Below are 15,961 nucleotides of genomic sequence, written 5' to 3' on the forward strand. Positions count from 1 at the left end.
TGAAGAAGGCGGTTAACCTTGTTTCTAGAAAATCCAAAATTGACAAACGTCTCTACAAACCGAAATCCTGTTGAGTCAGCTGCCCTTTTGAATAAACTCCTTCGCAGAGGACGAGTGAAACAAAACCTAACAGGTATAATTAGGAAAAAAAATTGGCCACTGGGCAGGGTTTTTCTTTCTCAAAGGTCTTTGGATGCACTTTGGAAAAATCCTTCAATTCGCAGAGATTATCTTCAAAAAAAATCTGACCAGGAAAGAACAACCTGTGATTAAAGACCAAATTTCTTTCCTGATTTTTTTTTTCTTTTAAAACCCTAATTTCTGCCTAAATTGCTTCCTTTGGCAGTAGATCAGTTTGCCGAAGCCTGGCAGCCTTCCCATTGGTGCCTCTGCCGTTCTTGCCCTTTCCGGTTCCCTTCCGGAGAAAGGCAGAATTCTTTTCAGCCCATTTAGATGAAATCACGGTGAGCTCAAACACACCCCTTCACCTGCTACAACTGCCAGACCGCATCATCTGAATTTCCTGGCCCGGATTCTTGCCTCAGCTGCAGTTTTCACAACCAGATACAAGTGACGGAGCAGCAAGGAAAACCCTCGGATGCATCACCACTTTCTGCCAACTCACTCGGGGTGGTTTGCAGGGGATCATCGGGCTTGAGCTTCACCCAACCGCCCTACCAGGAGCGTGAGAGTCTGAGGCTACCCTTGATCAGGTGAAACGCAAGGAGTTGGGTGTTGGAAAAGGGATTTGAGGCAAGGCTTTGCCAGCATAATGGAAAACCTGTGCCAGCTCCAGCCCTCTTCCGCCCGCCCCCGTGCCAACGGATTTAGAGGAGGCTCGGAGGATGGAGCAATGGGAGAGTCCAACCTCCACTCAGACAGGAAGTTCCTTTGGGGTGAGGTTGAACCACCTGTGAACTCTCAGCCTAATTTACACCCTTGGGAGGTAGGGTGGAGAGGGAATCCGTTCCCTCCACTCCCTGGAGCAGAGGTGGGGAACCAGGGCTCTTTTATGACTTGTGGACTTCAACTTCCACAATGCCTGGGACAGCGTGGTGGAGCATGTCTGCCTCAGGAATTCTGGGAGCTGAAGTCCACAAGTCATAAAAAGGCCCTGGTCCCTCCCCCCTGCCCTCCCCTAAGCAACTGAGGATGCAACTGCCAAGGAATCACAGAAATTAGCAATAAACAAGGAGCATCAAAGAGCAAAGCCAGGTGTGAGCAGCTCCTGAAAGAAGCAAAGCTGCAAATTTGCCATTTCTGCCCTGAGCCCAAAAACCATCTACAGGTAGTCCTCGACTTACAACCGTTTGTTTAGTGACCGGTTACAATGGCATTGAAAAAAAAGACCTATGTTCCTTTTTCACACTTATGACCATTGCAGTGTTCCTGTGGTCACCTAAACAAAATTCAGAGGCTTGGCAACTGGCATGTACTTAGGATGGTTGCAGTGTCCCCGGGGGACCTTCTGACAAGCAAAGTCAGTGGGGAAGCAGGTTCCGCTTAGCAACCAATATTTGCGGCTCCATTGTGGTCATAAGTCAAGGACTATCTGTACCTTGACAAGGAACAGCCCTTCAAAAGTTAAACTTGCAGTCTTTTCCAGTTTTATCACCTGGAGCTCCTTCTGGTGGAAATTAAGGCTGGGAATCTCTTATCTGCAGAGCAAGGTCTCAATTACTGAGTTATTACTAAATGGACACCCAGGGCAGCCACCTCTCAACCAAAACATGACTTCCTCCGTTTTGTTCTTCCCAAGAAATCTAAGATGTTTAACAACACTTCGCTTTGAAATCCCCCTTTTTTTAAAAAAAAAAAAGTACCTTTTTTTTTTAAAAAGGTCTTTGCTAAAGTATCTTCTTCTTCTTGTTAGGTTTTTAGATTTGAGGAAATCTGTCTTACGGCAGATGACAGAAATGGAGTCAGTCTTACATAAGAGGCATTCTGGAATCTCCATCAAGTCATGTGACTCTTTGGGTAGCATCAATCCAAAACTACGCAAGAGGACAAAGTTGTCAAGAGCTGAGCCAAGGTTTAATGATTAGGGAAAGCACAGCAATCTATAAATAAACTCAATTAAAGTGAAGTCATTTCTACTCCAAGGAAGAAGCTGGCTAGTTAAATAGAAAGAATACACACAAAACAATTCTCTAGATTGCTTTCTTCTTAGAACACCAGATTGAGAACTATAATTAGACACCAGTTTATGGAAAACAAAGAAACATGTGACCTTGACTATAAATATTGCAACTAATTAAACACGGTAATAATAAAAAATAAGCATTCCTGAAAGACAAAAGTAAAATCTACTTCCCAGTGGTTCAAACATCAACCTAGTATGGTAGGTAGATTTGCAAATAAACGGATGAGGTCTGCTGGAGTTGCAAAAGTAAAGAGCCACTTTCCTTGCTACTTTTCTCTTGTTTTGGGAGAGAAAAATCATCAATGCAGGAGGTTTATTGAATGACTCTTTATATGAATCTTTACTCAAAAATAAGTCAAACTATATTCTTTTTTGAAGTTTCAAAGAAGAGATTGGACCACCATTTGTCTTAGTGATGGGTTTCAAATTTTTTTACTACCGGTTCTGTGGGTATAGCTTGGTGGGTGTGGCAGGGGAAGGATACTTGTAAAATCTCCATTCCCACCCCACTCCAGGGGAAGGATATTGCAAAATCACCATTTCCTCTGATCAGCTGGGACTTGGGGGCAGAGAATAGATGGGGGCAGGGCCAGTCAGAGGTGGTATTTACCGGTTCTCCAAACTACTCAAAATTTCCACTTCCGGTTCTCCAGAACTGGTAAGAACCTATGAAACCTACCTCTGATACACCCAGACCAATGGTGGGTTTCACAATTTTTTACTACCAATTCTGTGGGTGTGGCTTGGTGGGCGTGGCAGGGGAAGGATACTGTAAAATCTCCATTTCCTCCCGATGAGCTGGGACTCAGAGAGTAGATGGGGGCGGGGCCAGTCAGAATTTTTACTACCGGTTCTCCAAACTACTCAAAATTTCCGCTACCGGTTCTCCAGAACTGGTCAGAACCTGCTGAAACCCACCACTGATTTGTCTGGGATTAACTTACTGCCAAGAAACTTGGTAAAGGATTTAAGCATGATTCTCCAGAATTAAAGGCATGTAACATTTGAGCCAATGTCTGGAAGATGAAGGCCATGTTTATTTTTAACTTACTTTAATTAATTCAATTTATACGGCCTCCCATCTCATGGAAAGTGACTTTGGGCAGTGTACAGCAACCCAATAAAACAGCATATACAGAAAACAATTAGTACTATTGTGTAACAATGATTTAAAAAGCATTAAAAACACCGAGCAACCTCATGAGCCCCAAAGACCAATCAAGTTCTTTTTATCAAATCCTCTCCAAGGTCCCCTCCCCCCCACCGGGAAATCAGACCGAATTACGGAGGCCCACCGGGGTCTTTCTAGAAAACTAACAATGGGGTAAATCTCAGAGGGAGCACAATGCGGTTTCCTCAGCAGCCTGGGAAAATTGACTTTTAGCAATCGGTGTACATTTCAGTCTTACATCAACAGGACTTCACCAGATTATTCACACACATTCATACTTCAGAGTGAAGCAGAGGTTGGGGCACAAGGCGCTTTCCTGGCACGCTGAGGCCCATCCCAAGCCAAGCCGTCCAGGCTGTTGGCACAACTCAAGGTCAAGAATGCCAGAAATGCCAGGGGAGGGGACTGGCAGTCCTCGGGCTGGGCTCGCTGCTCTGCCAAGAGCAAAGAACGCAAAGCTGGAGAGACAACTGGCATTGAGAAAAACACGCCGTGCAGAATAACAGAATAGCAGAGTTGGAAGGGACCTTGGAGGTCTTCTAGTCCAACCCCTGACTCAAGCAGGAAACCCTCTACCATTCCAGACAAGTGGCTGTCCAATCTCTCCTTAAAAACTTCCAGTGCTGGAGCACTAACAACTTCTAACGGCAAATCGCTCTATTGATTAATTGTTCTCACTGTCAGGAAATTTCTCCTTATTTCTAGCTTGCTCCTCTCCTTGGTTACTTTCCATCCATTGCTTCTTGTCCTGCCCTCAGGTGCTTTGGAGAACAGGTGGAACCCCTCTTCCTTATGCCAACCCCTGAGATATTGCTATGATGTCACCCCAGTCCTTCTTTTCATTAAGCTAGACATACCCAATTCCAACAACCGTTCTTTATATGAACAGAAATAAAAGCCTGTATCCAGGACAACTCTGCGGGATGCATCGTTCCAATCTATTCTCAAAAAAACACAACAGCCTTCTAACCCCACCGATACCAAGAAGAGCCCACATTTTGCACAAATTATTCAAACTGTTTAAAAAGAAGGAAAGGAATGGGAAGGAGTTTTTTGGGAAGAAGGACAAAGACACAGGCGAACCCCCAGAATCCTTATGTACTTCGCGATAGAATCAGACAATCTTCCCAAAAGAGATTTTCTAAATTCTCCAAGCAGGGGCCTGTGCTTCTCCAGCCTTTGGGGATAACCCCAATCCTAACTCTGCCAAACACATGCCTGGCTCTGCTCTAAGGAGATATTCTTCTGCGCTGTGAGCCATCTGGAACCGAGGAGCATGCTACTAGACAGAGGTCTCCAAAGTTGCAACTTTAAGACTTGTGGACTTCAACTCCCAGAATCCCTCAGCTACTGGGAAATTCTGGGAGTTGAAGTCCACGAATCTTAAAGGTTGCTGAGTTTGGAGACCCCTGCACGAGACCATCAAGCGCAATCCATACCTGGCTGGCTGTGGCGATCGAGGCTTTGGCTTCTCTTTCTCTTTCTCACGCTCTTTCTCCCGTTCCCGATCTCGGTCCCGGTGTGGGCGCTCCTTGTCATCTCGCTTGATGCGCTCCCGCTCCCTCTCCCACTCTTCTTTCCGCCTCTGGCGCTCCTTGTCCCGCTCCCGTTCCCTTTCACGCTCCCGCTCTCTTTGCCGCCTCTCTCGCTCCCGTTCCCGCTCCCTCTCTCGCTCCCGTTCCCGCTGCCGGTTCTCCCGATCCCTCTCTCGCTCCCTTTCCTGGGGAAGGAAAGAAAGAATAAGCCAGGTTAGAGGTTAGCTTTGACCCACAGCAAGTCTTGAATCATGTCACACCAAGGAAAGTCTTTAGTTGGCTCAACAAGACTTAATGACTTCATTCTCTGGATATTTACTTCCAGAGGCCCACCATTCAACTAATAAAATTACAGGTTGTCCCTCACCAATCTCTATGTTGTTCCAATCTCTCTGTGTGTAAAAATTCTTGTTTCTCAAAATTCCTGGAGCAATTTGAGACACACAAGCAAAAAATGCTGGCTAATGGATGGAGAGACTGCAGGTAGTCCTCGACTTACAACAGTTCATTTAGTGACCGTTTAAAAGTTACAACGGCACTGAAAAAAGTGATTTATGACCGTTTTTCACACTTAAGACTATTGAAGCATCTCCAGGGGTCGCCTGGCAACTGACTCATATTTATGACGGTTGCAGCGTCTTTTGCAACCTTCTGACAAGGAAATTTTATTTAACAACCGTGTTGCTAACTTAACAACTGCAGCGATTCACTTAACAAATGTGGCAAGAACAGTCATAAAAAGGGGCCGAAACTCACTTAAGAACTTTCTTGCTTGGCAACATAGGAATTTTGGGCCATTGCTGCAGCCAAATGGGTCGTTAAGCCTGAAGCGCTTCAGAACCAGCACCTGTCCGAAGTCAAAGAGGAAGCCCAGCCTGGGGCAGGCACTCACCTTGCTCAGTCTGTAATTGCGGTAGGGGTCTGGGTCGGTGTACTGTACCCTGAAGTTCTCATACTGTCCTCCCCGCCAGAAGCGTTCTATTTCATAATCGTAGTAGGGATCGGAATATGGATCGAGCCTGCAGAGCGATGGAAGGAACAGGAGGGATCAATCCCATGTTATTCTCACCAGTTATTGGCTGCAGGGCCATATTCAGCCATCACCAGTTGAAAGCAAGAAACATGTTTCCCCGGGAATGCCCTTTTCCAATAATCGGACAAGCACAAAGAGCCATCCCCCCCCCCTTCCAAAATTCCAGATTCAGGCAAATCATATTAGCTTTTCAACAGCCGCCTCCCAGTCTTTTGGGATTCATCTTTGAAAAACAAGCGGGGGCCAGAAATGGAACACGCTCTAAGCAAGACAAGGCCCTGGTTAATGGGTCAGTAGACCATGCTGGTCTTATGCTAAGAAGGGTGCAGTGAGAGTCCTCTATTATTTATGACTCCCCTTCACTGGGAAAAAAATGAAGAATTAAGAGCAGAGTGCTCAGCACGTCATTAGTTACTTAATTAGTATACCAACCGAGCAAATACTTGAAAACAAGCCTTTCTGGATTATTCCTGAAGCCAGCACAGTGATAACTTTCTATGAAAAATGCTCATCATAACCAGTGACTGAACCACATGGAAATCACAACAAATGGCTCTGACAAATGGATTTTGGAATAGGCTTTGGAAAGTATAGGGCTGCTGCTCTGCTCGCTCTCCTTCCTTCTGGGATGCCTTCAGGAAATGCCATCTATTTTTTGTACTCCTGGATGTACGTAATTATTTAGAAGTCTTGCTATTGCTGTAAATGTTGCCAGGAGGTTGCCAACACATGGCAACCTCCAAACAGACGGGCATGCCAGCACAAAAGGGCCAGATGGAAACAAAGAACTCTGCAACCACAGACGCTGAAGTAAGAATTCTGAAGAATCAAAATGAAAGTAACACTGGCCCGATTATGAACGCACGAGCAACGAGGGTTTGCTTACCCGTAATTAATGTTCTCTTTGACGTCCGTGTCACTAGTAGTTTTGAGGAAACCGGTGGAGAAAAACAGATTTATGAATCAATTAGCCATAATCATGTGTTAGTCAGTCTCAAAGCAAACTGAAATTGTTTCAAAAATAGATTCTTAGGGAAGTGAAATGATGCAAACTGGGAAAAATTCCAGCTGACCAAACCACTCGAGATGTACTTAGCATTTCTGACACCTTTAAAAAACTATGTTATTTTAATCTTTGAAGTAGCCTTTAGTCCAAAGCAGCGAAAATCAATATATGCGTAGAATTTTAGTCTAACATTTGAGAATCCAACAAAGGAGCATAAAATGAAGCCCTGCACCTCAGATTTAAATATAGCAATGAAACTTTATCCACCCTAGAAAGTTTCCTATGTGGGTCATTTGAAGAGGTTATCAATAATATTTCAAGAAATTTAAAGGCATGTTTTAGAAGAACAGCCAATTCAAAGTAATGCCCTGAAGTGGAAAAAACCAATATGGGCCCATTACTAGGGACCTTACTAGGATCAATGGCCAGAGCACCTGCAAATCTGCACCTGCAACTTGTCTGGGTCTTGAATTAATGATGACAAATTAAAAGAAAAGATGTACCTTTGCAGAATTTATTTACTGTTATGTTTCTGATGCCGACTTCTGCATTTACATGCAGTGCAACTGAGGATGTGAAGAAGAGCCACTGGCCCTGTCATACCTAGCCTTAAGAGAGCGTCTTTGGCTTTATTCCCCTAGAGAGGGCTTTGTGAAGGTGGTTTAAGTCAACTGGAGTGGCTCAGAAAGACTGGGATGAGGTCTCAGGTCAAAGGATCTATGATCCATACATACCAATCCACTCAAAATTGCCAGAGACACTTAAATCTCCTTCACACTCTAAGGTGGCCCTAACTCTTTTAAGGTTAGGTATGATGGACCAGGGGCCTCTGGCTTCTTGAATGGAAGGGCACATCTTAAACCCAGCCACTCTATTGAAAGGTACTCCAAGAACCGCAAGGGGCAGTCAGAGCAAAACCTGCATGTGGGAAGCAGGAGTGGGCTACAGCAGGACCCAATGGGTTCCACATAAAGCACCTGAAGCAGGCAGGCCTGAGGGTGATTTTCAACAGGGCAGAAAACGCAGCGATCGATGAAATGCAGCTATTCTGCTCTACATGCACAGTGCTGCCATCAGGAGCCAAAGGGTCTCTTTGGATAGCGAGATGGGCAGTGCGTAAATTTAATCCATGAATAAATGGCTATGCAGATGACAAAAACACACCAGGCTGCAGGCACACTGGGTTGGGCCCTGCAAACAGTAGCAGCCAAGGCAGGATGGGACAACAGTGCCAGAGCCGGCTAACTGATCTACAGAGGAATTATTGAGTCTGTCATTTGCACCTCTATAACTGTCTGGTTCGGTTCTGCAACCCAACAAGAAAAACACAGACTTCAGAGGATAATTAGAACTGCAGAAAAATAATTGCTACCAACCTGCCTTCCATTGAGGCCCTGAATACTGCACGAATCAAGAAGAGGGCCGTGAAAATATTTGCAGATCCCTCGCATCCTGGACATAAACTGTTTCAACTCCTACCCTCAAAACGACGCTATGGAGCACTGCACACCAGAACAACTAGACACAAGAACAGTTTTTTCCCGAAGGCCATCACTCTGCTAAACAAATAATTCCCTCAACACTGTCAGACTATTTACTGAATCTGCACTACTATTAATCGTTTCATAGTTCCCATCACCAATCTCTTTCCACTTATGACTGTATGACTATAACTTGTTGCTGGCAATCCTTATGATTTATATTGATATATTGACCATCAATTGTGTTGTAAATGTTGTACCTTGATGAAGGTATCTTTTCTTTTATGTACACTGAGAGCATATGCACCAAGACAAATTCCTTGTGTGTCCAATCAAACTTGGCCAATAAAAATTCTATTCTATTCAAGGCTATTCAACAGCGCCCTCTGGTGGATGGCAGCGGGACTGGAGAGGAAGGCACAGAAAGAGGCAGCAGGCCCTTCCCTACCTTGAATCCCGCACGTCCCGAGTGATGCGATAGTTCCAGTCTCGTAAAAATTCATTTTCCTTGTCGAATTCGCGTTCATCTTCCCCAATCGTTACTGTAAACCGTTTTTCTTCAAAATCGGGTTCTTGTTCTTTCCTCATGGTAGCCTTTTTCAGCACCTGGCAGGGGGAGTGGGCAGGAGCATTAGTTCCCAAAGGGATGATACCATTGGCACAGCGTCCCTCCCCAGCCTGACACCTCCAATTCCCAAGGGGTACATCCAGAATGCCTGCACATCTGGAAGTCACTGCCTGGGAAAGCTGCATTGCGTTTTAGAACAGGGGTCTCCAACCTTGGCAACTTTAAGACTTGTGGACCTCAGCTTTGCTGGCTGAGGAATTCTGGGAGTTGAAGTCCACAAGTCTTAAAGTTGCCAAGGTTGGAGACCCCCGTTTTAGAATAGCAGGGAATTTTCAGATTAAGATTCTGAACACCTGGCCCTTTTTTTAGAACCACAAAGGCTGAATCTTTCTTCTTTATGCCAGAGGTGCACAACGCACCTGGAAATAAACATACTTTTTTTTTCCAAATAGTTGACTTAAACAACTTTGAGGATGAATCTCGAGTACCATTCATTAAGTGCTGTTGCAACTTCAGTCACTGAATGAGTGGTTGGTAAGCGAGGATCACCAATAAAGGGACTTCTCAGCCCTTCCTCTCCCCTGTTCTGCACCAGGAGCAAGAAGAACCAGCTTACCTCCTTTGCGTGTCGGAGGCCCCGTTCCCAGGCACTTTCTGTTGGAGGGTCAGGAGGTGGGGGAGGGAAGATTTCATCCACACCGGGCCCTCCCTGTTAAGAAAGAGGGGAGGAAGATTCCAATGATGTTCATTGTCACAAAGCCAGCTTCTTTTACTCCAGAAAAGCTATCAGCTGCTAGGTGATTGGCCTCACTTTGCTCCCAGGTTTCCTGTAAGCAACTACAGTGTTTTCCACACGTGCAGCATAGCTCAGGTGGACTGAAGAGAAACTGTACAAACACTCAAGTATCCGGCTTCTCTCTGCTCCAGTCAGGGTTGTTGTACAAGACTTCCAATATCTCTGCTCTTCTAATATTAGACCCACAATGTTCTAACACAAGATCCCCAAATGCACGCCCGCTTATTACGTGGCCAGGTGGCCTGGCTCTGCCATCTCCTTCTCCTCCTGTATGTCTTGTGCTCATTATCCATTTGAAACAAGGGGCGGTAGAAGAGACATTTAGCAACCATGCAGGGGTGCTTGTTTTCCCCAAATTCTCATACCACAGATAGGGTCACAGCATCCTCAAATTCAGGCAATAAACACTGATACAATACTGTACCCAAGGGTTGGCTGGCATCAGAGGGTGAGGACCGGGGCCAATAGGAGGGGCACCATTAGAAGAGAAAGGAACTGGCTTGGTAATCAGAGAGTAGTTTCCTTTGTCATTCACACCAGGATGAATAAATCGGCAGTTTATGCCCCAAGTACAGTTCCCTATGGAGAAATAAGCAGAAGGGTTTAAAAAAAAGACCCAAACAAGAGACACTTCACATAAAGCACAGGACGCCTGTCTGAGAGAGTCTGTCAACACAACAACAATCCTTCTCTTGCCTTGTCCTGTTCTTCACCCACTGAGTTATGTGAAGGAGATTCTTTTCTTTAATTATTTAAAGAAATTGCATTCTGTATGTCAAATGTTTTCCTTGCACGGCTTGCACTATGAAGCAAAACAACTGAAAAAAGACTACATGCATACATACATGTCTTTGGTTATTCGGGTTTTCTCCCGCGTAAAATTGGAAGTGTCTTGGCGACGTTTCAACGAAGTCTCATTCGTCATCTTCAGGCCAGTGTTTTCAGCTTCGTGCTTCTGAAAACACCGGCCTGAAGATGACGAATGAGACTTCGTCGAAACGTCGCCAAGACAGTTCCAATTTTACGCGGGAGAAAATCCAAATAACCAAAGACCTACATACAAATACCTGCAAAAACCTCAGAAAACAAAGATATATACATATACATACATACATACATATACATACATATTCAAAAATTGGAACTGCAGCATAAATCGCACGAGAACCAAAGAACCCCACCAAAGATTTTTTAAAAAAAACTGTTACCACCCAAACAATCAACAATGGCAATTGTGCTAAATTCATGTTGATCAAAATAATTGTGTAATGCTGAGAGCTAAACTAAGTTTCCATATGCTGAGGCAGTGGTACTGGATGAGAGTTACTGTCTTTAAGCTCCATGTTTGGGCTTCTTTAAAGCTTTTGAATACTGAGAGATTTCGGTGTAAGCATTTTGGTGTAATGTGACCTCTGACAACTAGAAACCATCTAAGGAACAGAGGAGAAGCCACCAGATTCTGAAGGGCGGCTGCTCAAGAAACGGAGGTTCCTTGCTGTGACTCAGGAGGAAGGGACACAACTGGCTTTAATGTGTACCTTTCACAAAAAAACGGCAGGTAAGACGTGGCCTCATTTTCCTGTCGTTGGGATCTTTCACCTCTCCCTCCTCCAGGTCATCATCCTGAAAGACACAGAGAGACAGGAACTCAGAAGGCCGAAGTTGCCATGACAGCAAGCCTTCAATCACAAAAACTGGAGCAACCCAAGAAGATGAGAAACCAGAGAAGGAAGATGGATTCCCACAGCCCGCGTGCTCCTCAACATGGGAATGGCTATAAGAGGACATTCACATTTGATCTCCCCAGCTTCTTCCGATGCTCCTTGCTAGCATTCTCTTCTAACCCTCTAAACTCAGGCTTTTGAAAGTGGTCAAGCGGAAAGTTGGCCTTTTGATTTCAAGGCCGACTTGGTCTTCCTTTCAGAACTCTCCTCAGCCCAACCATTGAGGAATATGCCTTTCTTGCTCTCATCCTGCAGGCTTAACTGCGATAACATCAGCACCATCTACCCTTGAAAGACTCAGCAGATGACTTAATTCATCTTCAAAAAGGTAAAGCAGAGCTTGCAACATGGGTAGGATAAGTAAGCATGGAACTGAAAGCTAGCACTAAGAAAACGGGATGTTCTCTGCAACAACTTTCTAAGTTAATATTGGAGGCCTCAGATAATAAAATGCTGATGCCATTTCTCCAGAATCTGCGCCAAACTAAGAATTTAACCCCTGCAACAACCAACGATGTCAACAAAAGTCACACTTTCCTTAAGCACTTTCAGAGGGAATTACAATCTAAGAAGAAACTTTTTCACTTCTGAGCAAGATAGATATTAACTATCATCTGGCAGGAAAAGCTGCGGTTCAGAGCTTCTCGGCCCTGTCAGCTCATCTGCACTTGGCTTCCTTGTCACTTCCTACTTCAAGTATGCATCACAGGAGGTCTCCCTCTTTTCTCCTGGGAAAAACCCAATTGCTGCTTTGCAGCCTCAGGTGTTATCTGGGTATCTGCAGGGCTCTTAGGACCACCCCTTCCAATCCAGACCAAGAGCACTTGCCAAGCTGGATGTCTATGAAATGACAGATCATCCCACTGCCATCAGGGGCTGAGCTTGGCCAGTAGAGGGATAGAAAATGGTGCTACATGCCGAAGAATTAGAGCAGCTTCCCAATTCTTGGCAATGGTCATACTGTGGAAAGTTTGGCAGTTGAAACCTACGCAGTGGAGGGTGCCTGGTTTGAGAGAATTAACTCCACCCCCAAACTTTGGCTCTGCTTGTTCCGAAGCATTTGAGGTTTATAGCAACTAAAGGGCTTTTCTGAGAAATGAGGTCAATAACATAACCCACCCCCCCAAAACAGCTTTTCATAACCCAAACTGATCAGTAACTTTTTGCACAGAAGCAATGCAAATTTGTCATTATTATGTTGCTGTTTCTTCTCAGTAGTTAAAACATTTATGATGTAAGTTAAGGAAATGGCTAGATTAGAGTGACCCGGCAATATTGTGCTTTTGGAATAAGCAATGTTGTGCTTTTGGAATAAGCACATCTAGATCCTACTTGAGAAAACAGCCCTTTATCGACCTTTCTGTCTTACAAAGGGCTGTAGGGACCTGTTTTCTCCCAGGGACACTCTTGGTGGGGTGGAGGGAGAATGCAGAAGGGAGCTGAACTTACATCAATCTCGCCATCATCAATTTCTCCATCTTCTTCCTTCTTCTTCTCCTTGGGAGGCTCCTGCCCATCTTTCTCATTGTTGCTTTTGGGGGTAGGCTGTTTTTCATCTCCCGGAGGCTCGTCTCCCTTTTCTTCTTCCTCTTCCTCCTCCTCCTCCCCCACAGCCTTGTCAGCCTCATCGTCTGCAGGAACAGTGCTAGGCTCCTCGGGAACCTCCTCATCATAATCCAGTTCATGCTCATCCAGTTCCCGAATGACCGAGGAGGCTTCATCACCCAGGTCATTTGCCCCCTCTTCCACTTGCTCAACACGCAGGGAGGACTTGAGTGGTTGGCTTTGATCATTATGATCAGAGTCCGGAGACTTGGTTTCACTTAAACGCTCCTCTTCCTCCGAGGGAAGGCCTTCCTCCTCCCCATGGCTCAATGTTCTAGTTGCCCGATCTGCACCTTTCCCCAAACAGGCACCCTGTCCTTCCTCCCCATCCTGCTCTGAACTACTCCCTTTCAGGATTTCATCATCAGAGGGCTGGTGGTCATCCTCCTCTTCGTCTTTCTCACTGGGAGAGTGGGGGTTTTGCTCAAGTGTTTCAGAAACATCCATCAGGACCCACTAGTCTGGAAGAGAGGAAAGGCTCAGATTAAAAAAAAGGACAAAAAGGGGATTCATAGCTGCTTCTTAACTAGAGACTGTTAAGCTGTCACGTCAACATTTTTAGCTCGCAATGCACTTTACCACCCCATATTTAAATGCTGGCCCACGAAAGTAAAAGTGCGTGAATGAGATTCTCATAAAAGAGCTGTTTTGTAGTATCTAAAGGCTAAAGCAAATCAAAAACAATGGTTTCCTGATAAGATTTTAACTTTTTAACAGAAACTGTCCCATTTCTGACCACAAATGAAGCAATCTTAATTAAAGTAACAAGAGGGAGACAGCCACTCACCTCCTGCAGCCAAGTTAAGAATGCAACCCCTCAACCTGTCAACACAAGCGGAGGATGACAGAACCCATCATCCGTTATATTCCGTCCAATGGAATATAATCCCACAGACCTTGGAAAGAGACCACAGTTCCAGCATCGCCCTCCCGCTTCCCAGATGTGTCAAAACACGGATCTCCCCCTCCCCACGTCTAGTGAGGAGCTCTGCCCCACTGGCCAAGGATGAAGGGAGGCGCAGGCCGAGACTGCAGCCCCCGCCCGGGCAAAGGTTGCCCCTGGGCTGCCCCCAGCCCTCCTCGACCCTCGCCTTCGGGGGATCGGAGCGAGCCCCGAGCCCATCCGGCCTGGCGGGCTGCACGGGATGGGAGTTGTAGTCCGGCGCCTGCGGAGGCGGTGATCCTGCCGCCTGCGGTGCCCTCGAGGTCATCGCCAGCAAGCCCCAGAAGATCGCTCGGGGGGCGCCGGGGCGTGGAGGCCGCAGCCCGCTCGTTCGCCCGGGGCTCAGGCGTCCGGCCGGGCCTCCCCGGAGGAGCAGCGAAGCGACAGGCAGCGACGCCCCCGGCGCCTCCCCTGAAGGCTCGATGCCGGCCCCGGCATCCCCGGCCTCCGCGGCCCGTAAGCGGGGCCCGCCGCTCCTCACCTGGCCGAGCGGGAGGGGGTCGGGGGAGGGAGCGGGGAAGCGGCTCCGGGAAGCGGCGGGGCGCGCGACAAGGCCTCTACTGGCGGCAGAGCAGGGCGGCCATGGCGTGACGTCATTCACGCGCGACGCCGCCAGCGGCGGCGGCGACGACGGCCTCCCACCTACTCAGCGCGCCTGCGCCGCCCGGGCAGCGCGAGGAGTGGGCGGGGCCGAACCGCTTCAGGAAAGTGACAGCCGGGCATGGCCCGCCCCTTACAAGCCCGGCTTAGCCAATCGGGAGACGGGAGGAGAAAAAAAGAGAGAGAGAGAGAGAGAGAGAGAGAGAGAGAGACGCCTGCGCACTCCGGTCTCGCTTCCCGACTGTCGGGGAGAGTAGCGGGTTTAGCTCCTCGTCGGCTGGGAGGGATGGGCTTTGTAGTCCGCTGGGTGGGTGTGGGGGGGGAACATGGGTTTACTGGTGCGACAGAGGCGGCGGCGCGCGACGGAGGGTGGCATCCAAGAGGTCGGCTGAGCATGTGCAGAGCGCCTGGTTTCCTTCCCGGGCAGGAGCTCCTCCCTCGGGCCGTGGGACAACGAGGCCCATGCTCCGCAACCCGCTCCTTCCTTCCCGACGGGGGCGGAGTTCTCCAAAGGCGGATCATGTCGACTTCTGTGCCGCTCTCCAGCCCCGTCTAAGCGGCCGGCCGGCCGAGTCAGCCTCTCGCCCCCAACAATCGGGGTCCTGGACCCAGAATCCGCTGCCCAGCGCCGGCACCGCGACCCGATCCCTTCCCTGGCCACAGGCGGAGGCGAGGAACCGGGGCAGCCCCACCGGCGTCTTTGCTCCGTGCAGGGTTTCCGCGGGGCTCCTGCCCACCTGCCCTCCGTGGGCACAAGCGGAGCCCTTTCCAGGGGCGTCCAAGGGCGGATCCCCCGCGACCCTGGCCAGAAGGACGGACCAGCAAGTCCCGCCACCAACATCTGCCTTGGAAAGGCATTTCAAGCGATGCGGAGCTTTATTCCAGAGCTGCTCTGCATAGAAGGAAAGTGGGCAACTCTCAACCGAAGAGGGAGCTCAGACCCAGCAGGGTTAATGCACACAAACCCTCCCTATTCTGGGGTTGAAATGTTTGCTGCGGAAAGCCCCATAAAAGAAACGTTTATTCTGTGGGGGCAGAGGAGACCAGAGATTCCTCTGGAAGAAGCATCGGCCATAAAAAATTATGGCAGTGGGCCTCGGGGAAGGCATAGCCCAGTCGCCATTCATTCCTAGTCTGTTCGTTTTCCTTCAATTCTTTTAATTTATTTATTTATTTATTTATTTAGATTTTTATACCACCCTTCTCCCGAAGGACTCAGGGCGGTGTACAGCCAAAAAGATAAAAACTCAATATATATACAATTAAAAACAAAAATTTAAAACAGAGCATATTACAAAAGGCCGACATTAAAAATTTAAAAATTTAAAGATTTAAAAATTAAAAACCCTAAAACGA

At 47.2% G+C, this 15,961-nt stretch overlaps 1 protein-coding gene across 2 annotated transcripts in view; it reads right to left on the reverse strand.

The window, feature by feature from the left end:
• The window catches only part of ZC3H18 (zinc finger CCCH-type containing 18), a 32,044-nt gene extending 17,399 nt beyond the window's left edge, over positions 1–14,645 (reverse strand). Inside the window, exons 1-9 of one of the 2 annotated variants that reach the window (XM_058155089.1) lie at positions 13,850–13,986; positions 12,907–13,523; positions 11,272–11,356; positions 10,158–10,312; positions 9,554–9,646; positions 8,818–8,975; positions 6,769–6,801; positions 5,742–5,868; positions 4,754–5,034 (exon numbers count right to left, since the gene is read on the reverse strand). In XM_058155089.1, coding sequence (XP_058011072.1) covers positions 4,754–5,034; positions 5,742–5,868; positions 6,769–6,801; positions 8,818–8,975; positions 9,554–9,646; positions 10,158–10,312; positions 11,272–11,356; positions 12,907–13,509 — 1,535 coding nt within the window. In that variant the 5' untranslated portion in view covers positions 13,510–13,523; positions 13,850–13,986. Of the gene's footprint in view, positions 1–4,753; positions 5,035–5,741; positions 5,869–6,768; positions 6,802–8,817; positions 8,976–9,553; positions 9,647–10,157; positions 10,313–11,271; positions 11,357–12,906; positions 13,524–13,849; positions 13,987–14,486 lie in introns of those variants that run through there. The other variant, XM_058155088.1, reaches the window with a different exon arrangement.
• Between the last annotated feature and the right edge of the window lie 1,316 nt (positions 14,646–15,961).

The sequence above is a fragment of the Ahaetulla prasina genome, chromosome 12 (genome assembly GCF_028640845.1).
Source record: "Ahaetulla prasina isolate Xishuangbanna chromosome 12, ASM2864084v1, whole genome shotgun sequence".
NCBI lineage: Eukaryota > Metazoa > Chordata > Lepidosauria > Squamata > Colubridae > Ahaetulla > Ahaetulla prasina.